This window comes from Boleophthalmus pectinirostris, unplaced genomic scaffold (genome assembly GCF_026225935.1).
Source record: "Boleophthalmus pectinirostris isolate CB_2022bp ecotype Guang Dong unplaced genomic scaffold, ASM2622593v1 HiC_scaffold_16, whole genome shotgun sequence".
Taxonomy (NCBI): Eukaryota; Metazoa; Chordata; class Actinopteri; order Gobiiformes; family Gobiidae; genus Boleophthalmus; species Boleophthalmus pectinirostris.
The window spans coordinates 36,816,473-36,834,375 of NW_026571095.1; the positions used below are offsets into that span (position 1 = coordinate 36,816,473).

The following is a 17,903-nucleotide window of genomic DNA, read 5'->3' on the forward strand; positions in this document are numbered from 1 at the left end:
AGATTTTCCGGCTGCGCTTTTGCCTTGAGGCGCGCGAGTCTAAGAGGCTTAACTTTTCACCCAGTCCCGGTAGTCTGTCCCCTGGAACAGACCCGAGACACAAGACCCGGGACCCGCGCCGGACCCGAGTCATACCCGCTCCGGTCCCATTTTTCCCTCCAGAGTTCCGTGATTTAGCTCCGAGGCTAAACCCCGGAGCCCCGTGCGCGCAGCAGCTACACCCGGCCGCGCCTTTACGCACCTTCTCCGCTGGAATGCGCGGCTCCGTGGCCTCTGCTGCTCCGCGGGCTCCGGCGCCTCCAGCTCGGGCCCCGGCGTCGCTCGTGTGTGTGTCTCCCCCCCCGCCCCTGCGCGCGCCTGGGCTGTCGGTGCGTCCTGTCCCGGGGAAAGATGCGGCTCCTGGTCCCGGTGTGTCCGTGCTGTGTCCGCGTCTGTGGCTCCGGGGAGGATCGTGAGTGGAGCAGAGGTGTCACTCCCAGCGCGTCACCTCACAGCGCTTCTTCCGCTTTGGGGAATGATTAACGCGCAGGACGAAGAGGAGGAGGAGGAGAAAGAGGAGGAAGAGGAGGTGGAACTGTCGATATACAAACCAAACTTTTCACATTTACGCATATATTTAATTTAACGCGTTTAAAACATCTTATTGGACGCGTTAAGTCAGTGATTGGCTGAAAACTTTAAACTTTAAATTCACTGAATGGGAAAAACAGTGGGAGGATCATTGCCACGTGTAGAATATTTTATTTTATTTTATTAACATTTTTTATTTATTTATTTTATTTTTTATTTACTTTTTTATTTTATTTAAATTGTTTTATTTTTTAAATTAAATTAAATTTTATTTTATTTAATTTTATTATTTATGTTATTTTTTATTTTATTTTTTATTATATATATATATATATATATATATATATATATATATATATATATATTTTTTTTTTTTTTTTTTTTTTCTTTGCACAAAGTTTATCGTTTATGATCGTACAAAATAAACAGTAATGAGAATGAAAAATTGAAGGATTTTTGTTTTCGTTTATGGTCGTACAAACTAATAATAGTGATGAAGAAGACACAAAGTTTATTGTTTATGATCAAACCAAGATAAAAAGTTAAAGAAGTTAAAGAAAAGCATGTGTTTAGTTTAAAGTCGCAGTTTGGACGGTGGTTCTAGTCTTCTAGGTTTTTCTGTAAGATTTGATTTTTATATTGTTTTTTGAAATGCACCAAATTCGTACAAACTTTGATATGATTGTCTAAAGCACAGGTGTCAAACATATGGCCCGGGTGCCAGATCCGGCCCTCCAAGACCTTTAATCTGGCCCTCGGCGGATTTTTCTATTTTTTATTAAAATCTTGTTAATTTTCTGTGGTGTTTATCACAGCAGCGTCTCCAGCGTCTCTGTACGTGGCCCCTCCCACCAGAGCAGCACAAATGAAGACTTGTCTCTTTCCAAACGCTCTTAAAGGACGATCGTTTTGACTGTTGACCGTGACACCCTCATCAGAAAAATGTCCAACATGAGAAAAGTGGAGCCGAGTGCAGGATTTTACAACAAAACTGGACTTATTCCTGTTTACAGACAAGTTCATGTTCAAACTTTGTGTTGAAATTGTATTTTTCTTAGTTTCAGGTTGTTCATAATNGGATTGTCTGGCGATCAGCTTAACTGGTAAAGGCGGAGCCACATCTGGAAGGATGGGGGCGTGTCCTCTCGCTTCCATTCACTCCCATAGAGACACAAAACTGTCGGAGTTGTATTGTCGCGTTAAACCTTCTTTATCGTGGCGTATTACTTCCCCATTGAAAATTAATCCAAATGTATCCCGCGCATGTTTCCATCAAGACCTGGTGTCTGAAATGACAAACTTTGCTCTTTACTGCAGCGCATGAACGCGCTCAACCACTTGATCTGGTCGCTGCTCCAGACGCTCCTATAACAGGTGCCATATCGCTATGTCGTGTAACAAATACAAATGGTCAAGCACAAAATGCTGTCCGTGTCTTCACTGTCATGAATGTTGTGTTTGTGTAGACATGTACAGACTTATATAATGTGTACAATGATGTAGTTCACACAATTTGCTACCAAAATAGGGATTGACTCATTGCATCATTTTGACACAATCACCCAGAGTGAAATCTTACACAACATCTCGCTGTGAACACAACAGGTAGACTACATCTCCTGCTTCCAGATCCAGATGTGGTGGGCGTGTCCACTCGGCTGTAGATGCGGTGGGCGTGCACCTTAACAACTTGATCTGGTTGTCGCTGCGCTGCGGCTGCAGACGCTTCATGTCATCAACTAATATGGTTCTTGTGCTCTCTTTTCAAGTCGCAAACCTGCCGATAAAAATACCCAAAGATAAACTGTTGCCAGTCCTGTTACTCTCAAGGGTCTGCGTGTGTAGAGATAGGCCTATATTATATGTACATGTATGCAATGTGACATTTCACACAATTTGCTGCCTTAATATGGGTCTAAACTAGGTCTAAACTAGGATCAAACCAGATATAAAACATCTTGTTTGTAGACTACAGGTAGACTACATCTCCTGCTTCCAGATCCAGATGTGGTGGGCGTGTCCACTTGGCTGCAGATGCGCGTGCACGTGCCTTAACCACTTGATCTGGTTGTTGTTGCGCTGCGGTTGTAGACGCTCTATGTGATAATGTAGTCCCTTATTAGCAACCCAAATCTGCTCATAAAAATGCACACATTTATTTTGTTATTTATGTAGTCGTGTGTCATAAGTTGTATTGGCTCGGCCAATATATAAATTCAAGTCATTTCATGCCGTGGAAACTGTCGGCATTATTCTGGCCACAATCATCTACTGTCCAGTATTAGGGAACATCTTAATGTGAGCACAACACGTAAGTGAAATTTTCTGACTACAGGTGGGGGGCATGACCACGCCACTGTAAATGTGGTGGGCGTGTACCATGAAAAGAAGTAACTACCATATAGGCCTTCAGTCTTTTACACGCTCACTATTTGTCATCCCTAATGCACATGTGTAATCGGTCTTTATAGAATAAAAAAAAAAAATGTGAACGTGTTTGCCTATTATGCTTTGTGGTACAGAATATACATTCATCTAACCAGAGACAGACAAGGATGTTAGAGCATCAACATCACATCAACATCACTGAAAACCACTACACAATGAACACATAAACTGTATAGAGTTTAGAGTGTAGTTTAGAGGCTTGTATGCCTCTTGAAAACGGGCTGTAGAGCCAATTGTCCTGAAATTGCCATAGCTGCAATAGTATGGGGCTGACTGACAAATCTGCAACACCAATCACACACACCACTTTCATACTGGGTTCGGTGGGTGAAGTGTCATGCCTAAGGACAGAGCACCAGATTGTGGATTATCACAAGCAAGAATGAATCCTTTGATTTTTGAGTTGAGAGGGCCACTGCTCTAACTACTGAGCCACTGTTGCCTCATACAGTGGAGTATCCTTCCCATGTCATTGAACATCCTGTAAGAATGCCGTCCTCCTGTGAGACGGGCAAGGCCTGCTAACAGGTGCAACTAATCAGTAACCTATATAAACTGGTGGCATCCTTTTGTCAGTCTTTGGAGTATGCATGCAGGTAGGAATAAAAGTCAGGTAAATTATATATAGAACAGTGACACAGACATAGTTATAGGATAGTTTAGTATTTCAGTTTAGACATTGGGAGAGTTTAGTCAGACATTTTTAGTTCACAGTGAGATTTTGAGTTGAGATATACAGATATAGATGTAGTGGAGATTTGAGTTATATTATAGTGAAGATTTGAGTTAGGTTATACAGAGTACAGTTCTAGAGAATATTTGAGTTTAATACAGAGTACAGTTAGAGAATATTTGAGTTTAATACAGAGTACAGTTATAGAGAATTTTTGAGTTTAATACAGAGTACAGTTATAGAGAATATTTGAGTTCAGTACAGGGTATAGAATACGTTCACAGTTTAGAGAGGCATAGTTTAATTTTAGAGTTAGGGATAAATTTCAGTTAGGACAGTTAGTTTATATTAGGTTAGTGAAGTGTAGTTTCAGTTGTAGGGAAATTTAGGGTGAGTTGGACACTATGGACCCCAAAATTGTCCAGGAGCTGGTCCAGTATTTGGTACACCAAAGGTTCCCTAGTGATGCCGATGGTACGCAGAGGGGCATAATCAAAAGGAGGGCAGAATCGTACATGGTGAAGGGTGAGCACACAGCAATTGTTCAAGAATTTTACATGAATGTGCACACTTATTGCCATGCATGTTGGGAACGTGTCTACCAGATGGGCAGCTGTATTACAAGTGCCAACGGAAGCGCTCCTTCCAGTTTCACTGGGCCAAAGTGGTCCTGACCGCTGAGGAGGCAAGTGGAGTTTTTGAAGAATTTCACACTAGCCAAATTGGTGGACACTGTGGGAGGGAAAAGACCCACAGTGCCATCATTTTGAGGTATTACTGGCCTGGAATGCAAGCTGACATTCAGAAATGGGTAAGCTGATTCTTGATTACATTGATTCATATAAAAGTCTGAATACAGTCTAACACAATATGTCTCTTTAATTCCAGATCAATGAATGCCCCCAGTGCCAGAAGAAAAGATCTAATCTGAAAGACAAAACAATGTACATCCCCATTGAGGTAAGTGCTTAAAATGTAGTACATTTCGCATAGAGGATTTCACTGAATTGCTCAACTTTATGTTCTGTAATAGGTATCTGAACCACTGGAGCTTGTGGGAATGGATCTGGTTGGGAAACTACATCCAACAAAAAATGGCCACCATTACATCTGTGTAATGGTGGACTATTTTACCAAGTGGGCAGAGGCATACCCTCTTAAAACCAAAACTGCAGTGGAGGTGCAGGAGTGCATTTTGGATTTCTTTTATAGATTTGGTGCTCCAAAGAGGCTCCTTACTGACCAAGGATCAGAATTTAGAAACAAGGTAAGATGCAATTATACAATTGTCCATTATGTCAGAACAGCTGTTACAGCTGTTTGTGCTCCATTAGCTGAACTCTCAGCTGTGCGCCAAGCTGGGAATCAAACGCAGCCTGGCCTCCCCCTACCACCCTCAGACCAATGGGCTGGTAGAAAAACTGAATGGGACCATTCAAAGGCAAGTTTAATCTCATAAGAGTTACACAGTATATTAAGTTTTGTGATGATTTGTGAATGTATGTCAGATCCCTCAACAAAATGGTGAGTGAGCATCCTGACACGTGGGACCAGGCATTGCAGGCCACAATGTTTGCACTGCGTACCAAAAAAACAGCTCACCACAAACCATAGCCCTTATTACTTGATGTTTGGGCGTGAGGCAAGATACCCGTCGGAAATACCTGAAAAATATGAGGTCAGTGTATAAAAATAGACTGTACATATCCACTGTATAAAATGTATTGTTCATTTGTGTATTTCCTTTCAGGTAAATGAGGACAGGGTCACATCAGTGATGCTGAAAGAGGAATTACATGAGGGCCTGAAAATACAAAACATCTATAGCGCGGTAAAAACAAATGTGGCTAAAAGCCAAAATAAAATAATTAAGAAACGGATGGAGACAGGCATAGAGGAAAATTTGCAGGTTGGGGACCTTGTTCTTCAAAAAAACAACAAGGCCCTACAGAGGAAAGGGGGGAAACTGGAGAGCGATCTCTTGGGTCCATTCACTATTATGGGTAATTAACTCAAGTCAATATCTCCTTAAATCACATGTTTTGAAGATGAATTTATGCCTCAATGAAATATGTCCTTTCACAGCTGTGGATGGCAAAAGTATTACAATTGAAGACACTAAAAAAAGGAAAAGTGTGGTCAATATTGACAATTTAACAAGATATATTGTCCCCGCAAAGCGCATTCCATTCAAACTCCAGCCTCGGCCTCTGCCGCCCCACCAGCCTCAGCCTCAGCCTCTGCAGCCTCAGCCTCAGCCTGCCGCCCACCAGCCACAGCCTCAGCCTCTGCCGCCCTACCAGCCACAGCCTCAGCCTCAGCCTCAGCCTCTGCCGCCCTCAGCCAGCCACAGCCTCAGCCTCTGCCGCCCCCAGCCAGCCTCAGCCTCAGCCTCAGCCTCAGCCTCAGCCGCCCCACCAGCCTCAGCCTCAGCCTCAGCCTCAGCCTCAGCCTCTGCCGCCCCACCAGCCTCAGCCTCAGCCTCTGCCACCAGCCTCAGCCTCTGCCGCCCCACCAGCCTCAGCCTCAGCCTCACCAGCCTCAGCCTCAGCCGCCCCACCAGCCTCAGCCTCAGCCTCAGCCTCTGCCGCCCACCAGCCACAGCCTCAGCCTCAGCCTCAGCCTCTCTCAGCCGCCCCACCAGCCAGCCTCAGCCTCAGCCTCAGCCTCTCTGCCGCCCCACCAGCCTCAGCCTCAGCCTCTGCCGCCCCACCAGCCTCAGCCTCAGCCTCAGCCTCAAGCCATCAGCCTCAGCCTCAGCCTCAGCCTCAGCATGGCACCGTTCAAAGTATGTAGGTATAACCATTAATTGTTATTGTTGTTGGCAGTGATACAGGAACTGTGGGCTGGGAGAAACCCAGGCAGGTGTCTGTGGGCCTGCATAGGCAATTACCGCCTTTATACAGAGGACCTGATGTCACTGTCTCCAAACAGTTATGTAGAAAGTGAGGTATGTGTGTATGTGTATGTGTATCTTTATCTTTCCAGGTTGTGAATGCATACCTTACAGTTTTAACAAGGGCAGCGGACAGGCCAATGGTGGTCCTAGACAGCCTCTACCTGACGGCACTGTGGGAAGGAACTGCCAGGCCCCTGAAGAAGGTAATTATATGAGCCACCAATGACTATGCATGAACTTTTTATTGTAATGAATTTATATTCCAGCTCAATCTGCTCAATTATGAAGTGGCAGTTGGGGGAGTGTGCCACAACAGCCATTGGACATTAATTGTAAGCATTGTGACTAACGCAATGTGTATCTTCATTTTAATTTCCAATGTCTTTTCTCCTTCTTCTTCAGGTCATATATATAAAGGAGCATAGGGCCGTGTTTCTGGATCCCTTTGGGGCAAGACAGGACCAGATAAAACATTGCCAAGATATAACTAGGTAATTTTTTTGCCATGCTAGAATTCCATAAAACAATCTGTTCTGAGCAAGTATATTTTCCAGAGGACTACTACGCAGGTACATCCCTGCTCTCCCCCGATGGTCCTGCACCACATTGCCCCACCCTAGACAGAGGGATGGTAGTTCCTGTGGGGTGTTCATTTGCAAGGTAAAAAAAAAAGAAAATCTATGATGGTACTTGATCAGTCACTTTGCATCTTTAGCTTGCAGAACGAATTCTCTCTGGGGAGCTGCCACATTACCGTGTCGACCCAGAGGGAGTTGCAGCTCTTAGAAAGGAGATACTTACAACACTCCTCCAGGCCACAGGTACAGTGAAGTATTGAACTGAGGCATTCACCACAGTAGCAGCTCTGACTCCATCAGTAAACCCATTCTTGCATTAAATAGTGTAATTAATAACATGCACTTAAAAATGTTCTGTGTTCACAGACAACTTGAAAAACCGATGCCACGTTTGTGGCATCAATTGGGAAAATGTCTCTCTAGACGAGGATGAAGAGGGAGACATTCACTGGGTAAAGGCCTTTCCTATCCAAAATTGTGTCAGTTTGGGGTACTGTTCAAGGTTAATGAGAAGCCCACCCTCTCCCCTTTATTTGTTTTTTACATACAGATCCAGTGTGATGGCTGTGACAAGTGGTTCCACAGCACGTGTGTTGGGAACCCACCAGTTGATGTGGATTATTATTGCTTTTTGTGCCTGTCTTTACCACCACCAAACTAGGTGGGGTTACTGGTAATATGATTGACATTAACAGATTCAGGAGCAGGACTGCTCCTCTCCAGTTAACCACAGCTCAACTCAACCCCACCTTCCATATTTACACAGGCATATCCCGACAACACTATCTGTCTCCACTCTCTCCCTCCACCCTGTGTCTCATTCATCCTTCAGCCTGAAGGTCTCATCTATAAGGAGGGCTGTCCTGAATCAACTGGGCTGACCACCCAAGACAGAGCCCCCATCTTGAGACCCATCTCAACCATCACATCTATCCATCATCAATAAATATCTTTTATCGGATACCATAATTGTGGTGTGGTCCGTGATAGTGAATGTAGCACTGCCCTATTTTTACAATTTGTTTTGTGATGAATTTCTTATACATAAATTATTGTTGGTATTCATTTTTTTATGATGTTCAATGACAATGGCAATAAAGTTTTCTTTCCCGGTTTCTGAAATGTACCAAGCCTGAATTTTATTTATTGAGAAATAGTTTGCTCAAATCAGTAAGTATACATTATTTGATCATGCAACGTCTACATCAGACTGCTTACTATTGGTACTAAGACCTAATTGACCATGTAAGACAGTACATAACTATGTTCTAAATGGGTCATATAATTGAAGTGTAAACAATTCGAGGCCAAGAGCTAGACTGCAATGTCATTTGTTCTGTGCAGTCAGCTTCTAGGGGCACACATATCCTACGCAAGACAGTGACGTATTCTTAACGAATTTGAGTGGTCATGCCCCCCACCTGTAGTCAGAAAATTTCACTTACGTGTTGTGCTCACATTAAGATGTTCCCTAATACTGGACAGTAGATGATTGTGGCCAGAATAATGCCGACAGTTTCCACGGCATGAAATGACTTGAATTTATATATTGGCCGAGCCAATACAACTTATGACACACGACTACATAAATAACAAAATAAATGTGTGCATTTTTATGAGCAGATTTGGGTTGCTAATAAGGGACTACATTATAACATAGAGCGTCTACAGCCGCAGCGCAACAACAACCAGATCAAGTGGTTAAGGCACGTGCACGCGCATCTGCAGCCAAGTGGACACGCCCACCACATCTGGATCTGGAAGCAGGAGATGTAGTCTACCTGTAGTCTACAAACAAGATGTTTTATATCTGGTTTGATCCTAGTTTAGACCCATATTAAGGCAGCAAATTGTGTGAAATGTCACATTGCATACATGTACATATAATATAGGCCTATCTCTACACACGCAGACCCTTGAGAGTAACAGGACTGGCAACAGTTTATCTTTGGGTATTTTTATCGGCAGGTTTGCGACTTGAAAGAGAGCACAAGAACCATATTAGTTGATGACATGAAGCGTCTGCAGCCGCAGCGCAGCGACAACCAGATCAAGTTGTTAAGGTGCACGCCCACCGCATCTACAGCCGAGTGGACACGCCCACCACATCTGGATCTGGAAGCAGGAGATGTAGTCTACCTGTTGTGTTCACAGCGAGATGTTGTGTAAGATTTCACTCTGGGTGATTGTGTCAAAATGATGCAATGAGTCAATCCCTATTTTGGTAGCAAATTGTGTGAACTACATCATTGTACACATTATATAAGTCTGTACATGTCTACACAAACACAACATTCATGACAGTGAAGACACGGACAGCATTTTGTGCTTGACCATTTGTATTTGTTACATGACACATAGCGATATGTCACCTGTTATAGGAGCGTCTGGAGCAGCGACCAGATCAAGTGGTTGAGCGCGTTCATGCGCTGCAGTAAAGAGCAAAGTTTGTCATTTCAGACACCAGGTCTTGATGGGAACATGCGCGGGATACATTTGGATTAATTTTCAATGGGGAAGTAATACGCCACGATAAAGAAGGTTTAACGCGACAATACAACTCCGACAGTTTTGTGTCTCTATGGGAGTGAATGGAAGCGAGAGGACACGCCCCCATCCTTCCAGATGTGGCTCCGCCTTTACCAGTTAAGCTGATCGCCAGACAATCCGGAACACCGGGACTGTCGATGCCCGGACTCGGGGCAGTCGCCGCTGGGACTCTCGCTGCCGCCGCCGGGGCCAGGGCAGTCGCTCGCTGCTCTATCCGCCTTTGTCCGCTCGTTTCTGGGTGTAAAAGTTTGACCTGAGCATAGCGCGCAGAGGCATAATTCTACCTGGTGTCCTGGTGCTGATATGGACTGACCGTAACTTTCAGATTTAAGTGGGAAGTGGGATTAAGACTAATTTTACAACCATCTTGTGCACTCGGCTCCCGGACCTCGCGTCACGGACCAGACTGGACCAGGATTTTGGACCAGTTTCATCTCTTCATATTGGACTTTTGGAAACAGAACCAGTGGGACAGCGGATAGAGGAAACATTCTGCTTCAGTCTCTGGAGAAGGTAAGAGGCTGGTTTTCATTAGTTTGCGGCAAATCTGAATTTGGAGCCTCACAGGTAAATAGTGTTATGGTGTTAATAGTTAAATAGTGTTATAGTGTTAATAGTTAATAGTGCGTAAATGAGCTGGTGGGTGCGATGGAGCTGCTCTGGTTGTTCTGTCGTGTGCTGTAGGAGCGGCATCTGTGTTCATGTCTCTTATTGTAGTTTTACTGACGTTGTTGGGTCTGGGTGTGAGCGGTGTGTTACGTTGTGTTGTTGCGTAAAGTTTGTGCTTGGCTGTTCATTGTGCTCTGATCGATACTGTTCAGCCAATACTAACCAAAATGTCTGTTTCTGGTATTTGTTGTAATACTACAGCCTATATATATATAATACATATATTATTCATAATATATATTTATAATTTTGCCCTTGGTGCTCCTCCCAAAAATTATACCATCAGCCGCCACTGGTCCTGGTTTAGTCCTGGTTTAGTCCTGGTTTAGTCCTGGTTTAGTCCTGGTTTAGTCCTGGTTTAGTCCTGGTTTAGTCCCGGTCCCTCAAGTCTCAGGTCTCTATAGGACAGGACTGGACGGCGACTCGCGTACCACGTTCACTACAGCCCTGGTGCTGTCCGATGCGTGGCTATTTCTAGTTCAGAGGTGTTTTTGACGAGAGGCTGTTGTTTAATGTTTACAACCAGTGGCAGGACTTATTGTTTTTTAATAAACCTCAACCTTTTATTATTGTCTTGTGTGCGTATCGTCTACCACACAACCTCAACAACTATTGCAGCTAATAATAATAATAATCTTAATATAATAATGATTATAATAACAACACATAATTAGCCTAATACTGTTAAAGAAAAACGTGTTTGATAGCATGTCTGCTGTGTATGACTCCACCGCGTTAAAATATTTCTCAAATGGCAGTGCCCCCCCTGCTGGTGACCCATGCCCCTCCAGTAGATGTGCTCTGACGCCGACTCTGCCGACGTACTCTGACGCCAGAGCCGCTGTAGCTCCGGTCCCGCCCATAGATCTAAGAAGTACTAGCAGCAGAAAGCTCAGAGCAACTTTGTAATGTAACTGAAAATCCGCTATTTTATACTCATGACCGCATAGACGCACCGCAGGGTAAGTTTAACTGGGTCAAACAAAACTGCTTATTTCATGTACGCCGTTTAAACTTTAGATATTCAATGTTGTCAACTTGTTTGTGCAGCACAGTGTTTTGATCTGCTCGGGTAAAGAAGCGACAGATCCGATCTCGTCATGCTCTCGAGGCTGGCTTTGACTCTGCACCCCTGTCGTGCCGCGTCTCTGGGGCTGGTGAGAGGGGTCTCCTCGGGATCTGTAAACATCTCAGGAGCCACTGAACTTCTGGGCTGGAGAGAGAAGATCTAGCACACAAAAAAGCAACGTGGAAAACGTATACGAACCAGCAACAGGCAAGACATTTTATTTCTGCAACATAGCTGTCGACTTTATTACCTCACACTGATCTTTGAACTCAACAAAAATGCTTTGTTATTTCACCCCCCAACCCCACCCCCACCCCCACCCAGCCTCTCAACACACGTCTCTAGATAACCGAATGCTGTTGCTTTGTAGGACGTGTTTTGTGCCAGTTACACCAGTGTGGTCCTGAAGATGTCAACGAAGCTGTGAATAATGCCAAGTCAGCTTTCAACTACTGGAGCAAAATGTCTGGGATGGAGAGGGCCAGGATCTTAATCGAAGCTGCACACATTATTGAGGTAGTCTTGTAGTGGCCATAACATGTTTGAAGTCTTCTGTCTCTATATTAATATTTTGATAAAATGTTTTTGTGCAGAGCAGAAGAGAGGAGATTGCACAGATGGAAGTTGTTAATAATGGAAAGTCCATTACAGAGGCTCGTTTGGATGTTGATTCTGCCAGACTTTGTATAGAATACTATGCTGGGTTGGCCAGCACCATGTCAGGTCTGAAATAATTTTAATATTTTGAAATGTTTCAACTCAGTCATCTTGAACTGCGGGTCAAACATGAGCCAAGACTGGCACATGTGAACAGACCAACTATGTTGCTCTATAGTTGCTCTTAGTGAATTGAAAAAGTGCCAGTTAGGCAATCCTTAAAAACTTGTTTTGTTTCAGGCCAACATGTCCAGTTACCAGGTGGATCCTTTGCCTACACTCGAAGAGAGCCTTTAGGGGTCTGTGCTGGCATCGGTGCATGGAACTATCCCTTTCAAATCGCTGCTTGGAAATCCGCACCAGCTCTGGCATGTGGTAGGCCTATTAAGGTTTTTGTTAACACTGTAATACATAACATTTAATGTAGATCACAGATATTTTGTAAAGCAAACTTTCAATGTCCCTTAAAGGAAATGCTATGATCTTTAAGCCATCCCCGGTGACGCCAGTGACAGCTGTGTTATTAGCAGAAATATATGCTCAAGCTGGAGCTCCGCAAGGGCTTTTTAACATTGTCCAGGGTGGACAAGAGGTGGGCCGACTACTGTGCCAGCACCCTGACATTGCTAAGGTGTCGTTTACTGGAAGTGTACCCACAGGCAAAAAGGTCTCAGTCTTTAGTTTAACAGTAAAGTCAATGCAATAGATTGTATGTTACCTCTAAATACCCCTTCTCTTTCTCAGATAATGGAAATGGCCTCTCAGGGGGTCAAACCTGTGACTCTTGAACTTGGAGGAAAGTCTCCATTGCTGATTTTTAATGACTGTGATCTAGAAAACGCAGTGAGAGGGGCTCTGATGGCCAATTTTCTCTCTCAAGGACAGGTATTGCTCTAGTCTTAAAGGAACTGTATGTACTCTGTGCTCTTAAAGTTTTAAAAGAGGTAATTACAACTGAATGTGGGTTGTCATCTACTTGCAGATAAAGGGCATACACATTTTCCTCATGCTCAATATAGGGAAAATATATACTGTAGCAGAGACACTGATTAATGATTTGCTGTAGATGCTGTGGTTTAGGTGGTGAGGATTCAGATCAGAAAGTCTTTACATTTTAACCAAATGACTCATGTGAGGCTCATTCTACTTTCTAACTGAATAAATTATTTTGAGAACCAAAAACACCAAATAACTTGGCTTTCATGTTCAGTGTTTTTGAATAGAAGTATTACAGTAATAGCTATATATGATTTGAACATGTCTACCTCATATCTGGAGACACAGTTGTTTTCTTACATATGGTCCCTTTTTAAAATTGTAGTCGTTTAGTACTATTTTTCATTTTTGCACAAATGTATTTGTTTATGTAACTGTTACAGGTGTGTAGCAACGGAACAAGAGTTTTTGTTCAGAAAGATATTGTGCCAGAGTTTGTGGAGGAGGTTGTGAGGAGGACTAAATCAATAGAAATCGGTGACCCATTGCTGGAGACTACTCGAATGGGAGCACTGGTCAACCGACCGCACCTAAACAAAGTGTTATCCTATGTCAATCAGGCAAAGAAAGAGGTATTTTATCAAGTCATTGTTATGGTTTATTTATGATTCTAAAAAAAAAACATCCATCTAAAATATCTGATTTTGAAGGGAGCAAATGTTTTGTGTGGAGGGGAAGTGTTCGTCCCATCGGATCCCAAACTTAAAGATGGATACTACATGACTCCATGTGTACTCGGTTGGATCAAAAAGAATACATACATTTTCCAATGCCCATACAATGAGTCTAAACTTCAGTGTTTTTTTTTTTAGGAATCTGCACTGATGACATGACGTGTGTGAAGGAGGAGATCTTTGGTCCTGTCATGTCTGTGCTGTCATTTGAAACAGAAGAGGAAGTACTACATAGAGCAAATGATACTAGTTTGGGCCTGGCTGCTGGAGTTTTTACCAGGTAAAACAGAAAGAATAATTTAAAATTGTCTTGTGGATGGATGATCAATTACCACCCATTTTATTATGGTCTTAGGGATGTGAGAAGAGCCCATCGGATAGTTGAACATCTGAAGGCTGGTTCCTGTTTCATCAATAATTACAACATAACTCCTGTGGAAGTGCCTTTTGGAGGTTTTAAGATGTCAGGTACAAACTACTGATGATTTAATGGCAACAAATAATCTGCATTTATAAATCCCCTAATAATCTTGTATTTTGTACTTTTCCAGGCATTGGGCGAGAGAACGGACAGGTCACAATAGAGTACTACTCACAGCTAAAGACTGTTTTTGTGGAGATGGGAGATGTGGACAGCCTTTTCTGAAAAACAGATTGCAATTAGTGAACTATTGAAACACATTTTAGGTCTGGGAAAATACTTGAAGTACTTGATTTTTGTCTGAACAATTAAGCCACTATTTACTGTTATGTTGAAGTAGATGCTCTTAATTACTATGATTGTAATTTTAAATATTAGTGCACTATACAACTAGCTACATATTTATTTACATATACCGTAAATAATTTCACTGTATAGATCACCAATCTTAATTTTTGAAACAAATATTTTATTCAAAACATGTAGTGAATGATACATGTACTCTTTTGTACATAACAGCAAAATGCTTGACCTCTTTTAAACAACATAAACATATTTTATTAAATCCTTACTTTGCAATATAATAAATATGAGATAAAATGTTTACAACAAAGCAATGATAATTTATCAATAATCACTATAGAAACATTTTAGATTATTCTTTTCCTTTTGGCCTGTGTCTTGCCCATTGCCTTTCTCTGTGAAAAAAACAAAAACATAGATTTTAATGTGGCCATTTGTGTGCCTTTGCTAACTGCTACAGTTTTTTATTTCTGTTTTACCTTTGCCAGAGGCTGTGTGGGCTTCTTGAACTGCGCAGACTCTATTTTGAATGAAGAAGAATTATGAACATTGAAGTAATACATTTAAGATAAACTAGAAGTACTTTTGTATACCATCTTCTGAAGGGACATCCTCTTCGTCAATTTCCTTCTTTTGATAGTCCTGTTGGTTTATATACCAAACATTAAAACAAGGTCTGTGAAGTTTACAAATAAAAAAATATTTGTGTACAGACCATTTTGACATTTTTCTCAAGTTTGCTGTCTCTCAGGTAGTTCCCTTCTTGAAGCTTGGCCAGTCGACCTTGTTCTGCAGAGACACGCACCCTCAAAGTGTGGAAAGGTGTCTGCACATTGCCAACCTGAAGAAATGCAATGACTGCAGAATTAGTTCAGGTTTTCTAATTCAAGACTTCAATCGCTACCAACCTTAAAGTGAATGGCAGTGCCTTCAAACCACAGACTGTCACATTCACCCTCTTTAAAGCCAGGGGGTTCATAGTCCTCAGGAGTCACTATAACAAGACGTTTATTCTCATGTTTGTTTGTTAACATTGCAGCATTTTATCTACTGGTTCTTGAATATTAGGTCACTTACTGTCATCATAGTAGTAAAGCTTCATGGTCAGGTAGACATTGTTGGGGAGGGAGCCTAAATTCTGCATAAGCAAAAAGAGCTTTCTGATGAGCAGCACAGATGCTCTTTTGGTGTCCTCTAGAGTCACCTGCATCCGCACAGCATTGTTCCTATAAAATAAGACATGAAAGGGATTAATTGTATTAAATGATCAATGACTGCATAAAACAATGCTTATGTGTGTCTTCAAACCTGAGGATGTTTAGCTCTGGGCCCTTTTCTGTATACTTAAATTTAAACTGGTAGGACTCAATTATGCACTAAAAGAAACAAGATGCTTTTGATTGAATGTATGTTAATTTTATTATATATACTATTAAAACACTTACATTGGGATCATCAGGGTTTGTGTAGACCTACAATTGTCAAAGCAAAATTGTTAACCATTATTACATAGTATGTTATAACATATCATGACCTTTTTATAACTTACCCCAATAAACACAATCTGGAGCTTAACAAGACAAAAGAAATAAATTTATATTTTGCAAATCCCTTATTTCTACAAAAAAAAAAAAAAACTTACATATTGCTTTTCTAATGCATCAAAGCAGCCCATCATCCTGAAACATGGAGATTTGAAAGTTGTTGGGGTTTTTTTTAGAAAAAATTGGTATTATTGTATATGTGCTATCTTCAGGCAAAATTACCATTTCACAACTTTGTTTGCTCCAGGGGTGCTGCAGTCTTCACGCAAGACTTTAATGCACAAATCTGTTGGTATAAAAAAATGAAGTAAACACGTATAAATAAATGAACGCCTTGATGTGTGTTCAGCAGTTGGAGATTGATCTATTTCATATTTCTCTTTACCCTCCAAGTATCTGGACCTGTAGGCGTCCTCTGGAAAAATACCCCGGAGATAAGTGATGGAGGACACGGCCACAGCCATCATCCTCTTCACAAACACAAGCGACGCCTGCTCGGTCTTCAAGTCGCCTTGAAATAACCCTGTCCACTTTGAGAATACATAGTGTGTTATTCATTACAAAAACAAAAACGTAACAGCTTTTACACAGTCGTGAGTCTGAAAGCCACATGATGGCGCAATTAGCTAGGGCGAGACAAGACCGAAACATGACCAAAAATGTACATCTATAGCTATTAATAATGATTTTTACGTGATCTCTAGAAAAAAACAAACAAAAAAAAAAAACATAAGTTTGTATCTATTATATTACTTATTGTAAAACTTGCCTCTGCTGTTTCCTCTTTGCTTTTCTTAATGCGCGTCTTGCTAGCAGACATTTTTACTTTTAATATTAACGCTACCTCGGTTTGTAAAATAAATTATACCGTAATAACAATATACTATAATAGCAATAACTTAAAACGTTAAGCTGTATACAAAAAAATGTCTCAAGCTGCACCTAATAAATTGCTGATCAGCACCATAATTGTAATTTTGCGTTTTCTTTTTTAATCTAGTGCTGAAAATTCCCGCCGTCGGAAGATGCGTTCAAAAGTGCACAGATCCATAGTTATTTTGAGTGATATGCACTTTAAAACACATCGAAATAAAGCAATCACTGTCTTGAATGATTGTCTGCATAAACATTTATTTAGTTGTTAGCTTCTATCAACATTTAAAAGCCTTTCTTATTTCCACAATCCCCGCACATAAACTTTTCACTAAAAACATTACTAAAGGTTTACATTTTCCTTTTTATTCCAAGTGTTTTGTAAAATGAAATTTTAAAAAAGTTGAACAATAATAAATAATACAATTTATTACGATAGCAACCTGGGTGTCTTGTGGTCTAACTTTAAACAATACAAAACATATAAAACATTACATTAGACGTTTAAAGAAGTAATTTTCTCTAGACAAAAATACATTACTGCAACAAACATGAATATTGAAATGATGTTACAGCAGGCAGCAGATCCTGACCTTGGGCTTATTACTGCTTGGAGAAAAAGTCTTTACTCTTTTGGATGTCTGGTTTGATGGTGTCACTTCCTGGTTTCCAGCCGGCAGGGCAGACTGAAAAGATAAGCTGGTAATGAGTTCTGGCCCAGAAGACAAAACAGCAGACATGTGCTAGTATCATTTAAACAGATAGAGAGTAGCAAATGTAAGAAGCCTATAGTATCAGGACTATATCATTAGGCTATGAATTTGTTGAATGTTTGGAATTTTTTGGATTGTTTTGCAACAGTTGTTTGTACCTTCTCCATATTTGTCGGTGAACTGAAATGCTTGGACCAGGCGCAGGGTTTCATCAACAGAACGACCAACTGGGATGTCATTTATAGTGATCTGCCTTAGAATACCCT

The 17,903-nt window shown here is 41.6% G+C and overlaps 4 protein-coding genes across 9 annotated transcripts in view; 2 read left to right on the forward strand and 2 right to left on the reverse strand.

The window, feature by feature from the left end:
* Nucleotides 1-482, reverse strand: part of LOC110174500 (rho GTPase-activating protein 12-like) — a 42,923-nt gene extending 42,441 nt beyond the window's left edge. For both annotated transcript variants that reach the window (XM_055151644.1, XM_055151643.1), the window contains exon 1: nt 242-482. The gene's annotated coding sequence lies outside the window, so the exon portion shown is untranslated. The remainder of the gene's footprint in view (nt 1-241) is intronic.
* Nucleotides 483-6,519: 6,037 nt separating this feature from the next.
* On the forward strand, nt 6,520-8,275 carry LOC129408402 (uncharacterized). 3 transcript variants are annotated; one of them, XM_055152041.1, is made up of 9 exons: nt 6,520-6,641; nt 6,702-6,793; nt 6,857-6,922; nt 6,993-7,081; nt 7,145-7,250; nt 7,306-7,411; nt 7,535-7,620; nt 7,719-7,829; nt 7,935-8,275. In XM_055152041.1, exons 2-8 carry the CDS (start codon nt 6,728-6,730, stop codon nt 7,827-7,829), a joined length of 630 nt encoding a protein of 209 aa, XP_055008016.1. In that variant the 5' UTR covers nt 6,520-6,641; nt 6,702-6,727; the 3' UTR covers nt 7,935-8,275. The 3 variants fall into 3 exon arrangements, with proteins under 3 accessions (XP_055008016.1, XP_055008015.1, XP_055008014.1); XM_055152040.1 differs by having other exon boundaries at nt 6,526-6,793; nt 7,719-7,841; XM_055152039.1 differs by having other exon boundaries at nt 6,526-6,793.
* A 2,767-nt stretch (nt 8,276-11,042) lies between these two features.
* On the forward strand, nt 11,043-15,102 carry LOC129408416 (4-trimethylaminobutyraldehyde dehydrogenase B-like). The gene is given in 13 exon segments (XM_055152092.1): nt 11,043-11,349; nt 11,438-11,577; nt 11,579-11,663; nt 11,827-11,972; nt 12,050-12,179; nt 12,354-12,488; nt 12,584-12,780; nt 12,858-12,998; nt 13,493-13,681; nt 13,760-13,847; nt 13,922-14,063; nt 14,139-14,251; nt 14,335-15,102. Coding segments are annotated over 12 exon segments (1,551 nt in total). The 5' UTR covers nt 11,043-11,349; nt 11,438-11,487; the 3' UTR covers nt 14,430-15,102.
* LOC129408417 (HORMA domain-containing protein 1-like) lies at nt 14,677-17,903 on the reverse strand. 3 transcript variants are annotated; one of them, XM_055152093.1, is made up of 14 exons: nt 17,796-17,903; nt 17,518-17,610; nt 16,437-16,581; nt 16,274-16,337; nt 16,150-16,186; nt 16,057-16,077; nt 15,953-15,979; nt 15,816-15,883; nt 15,585-15,733; nt 15,416-15,501; nt 15,223-15,348; nt 15,101-15,149; nt 14,987-15,027; nt 14,719-14,902 (listed from the first exon to the last, which is right to left on the reverse strand). In XM_055152093.1, the coding sequence occupies exons 1-14, from the start codon at nt 17,874-17,876 to the stop codon at nt 14,855-14,857; spliced, it is 1,035 nt and encodes a 344-aa protein (XP_055008068.1). In that variant the 5' UTR covers nt 17,877-17,903; the 3' UTR covers nt 14,719-14,854. The 3 variants fall into 3 exon arrangements, with proteins under 3 accessions (XP_055008069.1, XP_055008068.1, XP_055008070.1); XM_055152094.1 differs by lacking the exon at nt 16,057-16,077 and having other exon boundaries at nt 14,677-14,902; nt 14,987-15,025; XM_055152095.1 differs by lacking the exon at nt 17,796-17,903 and having other exon boundaries at nt 16,821-17,521.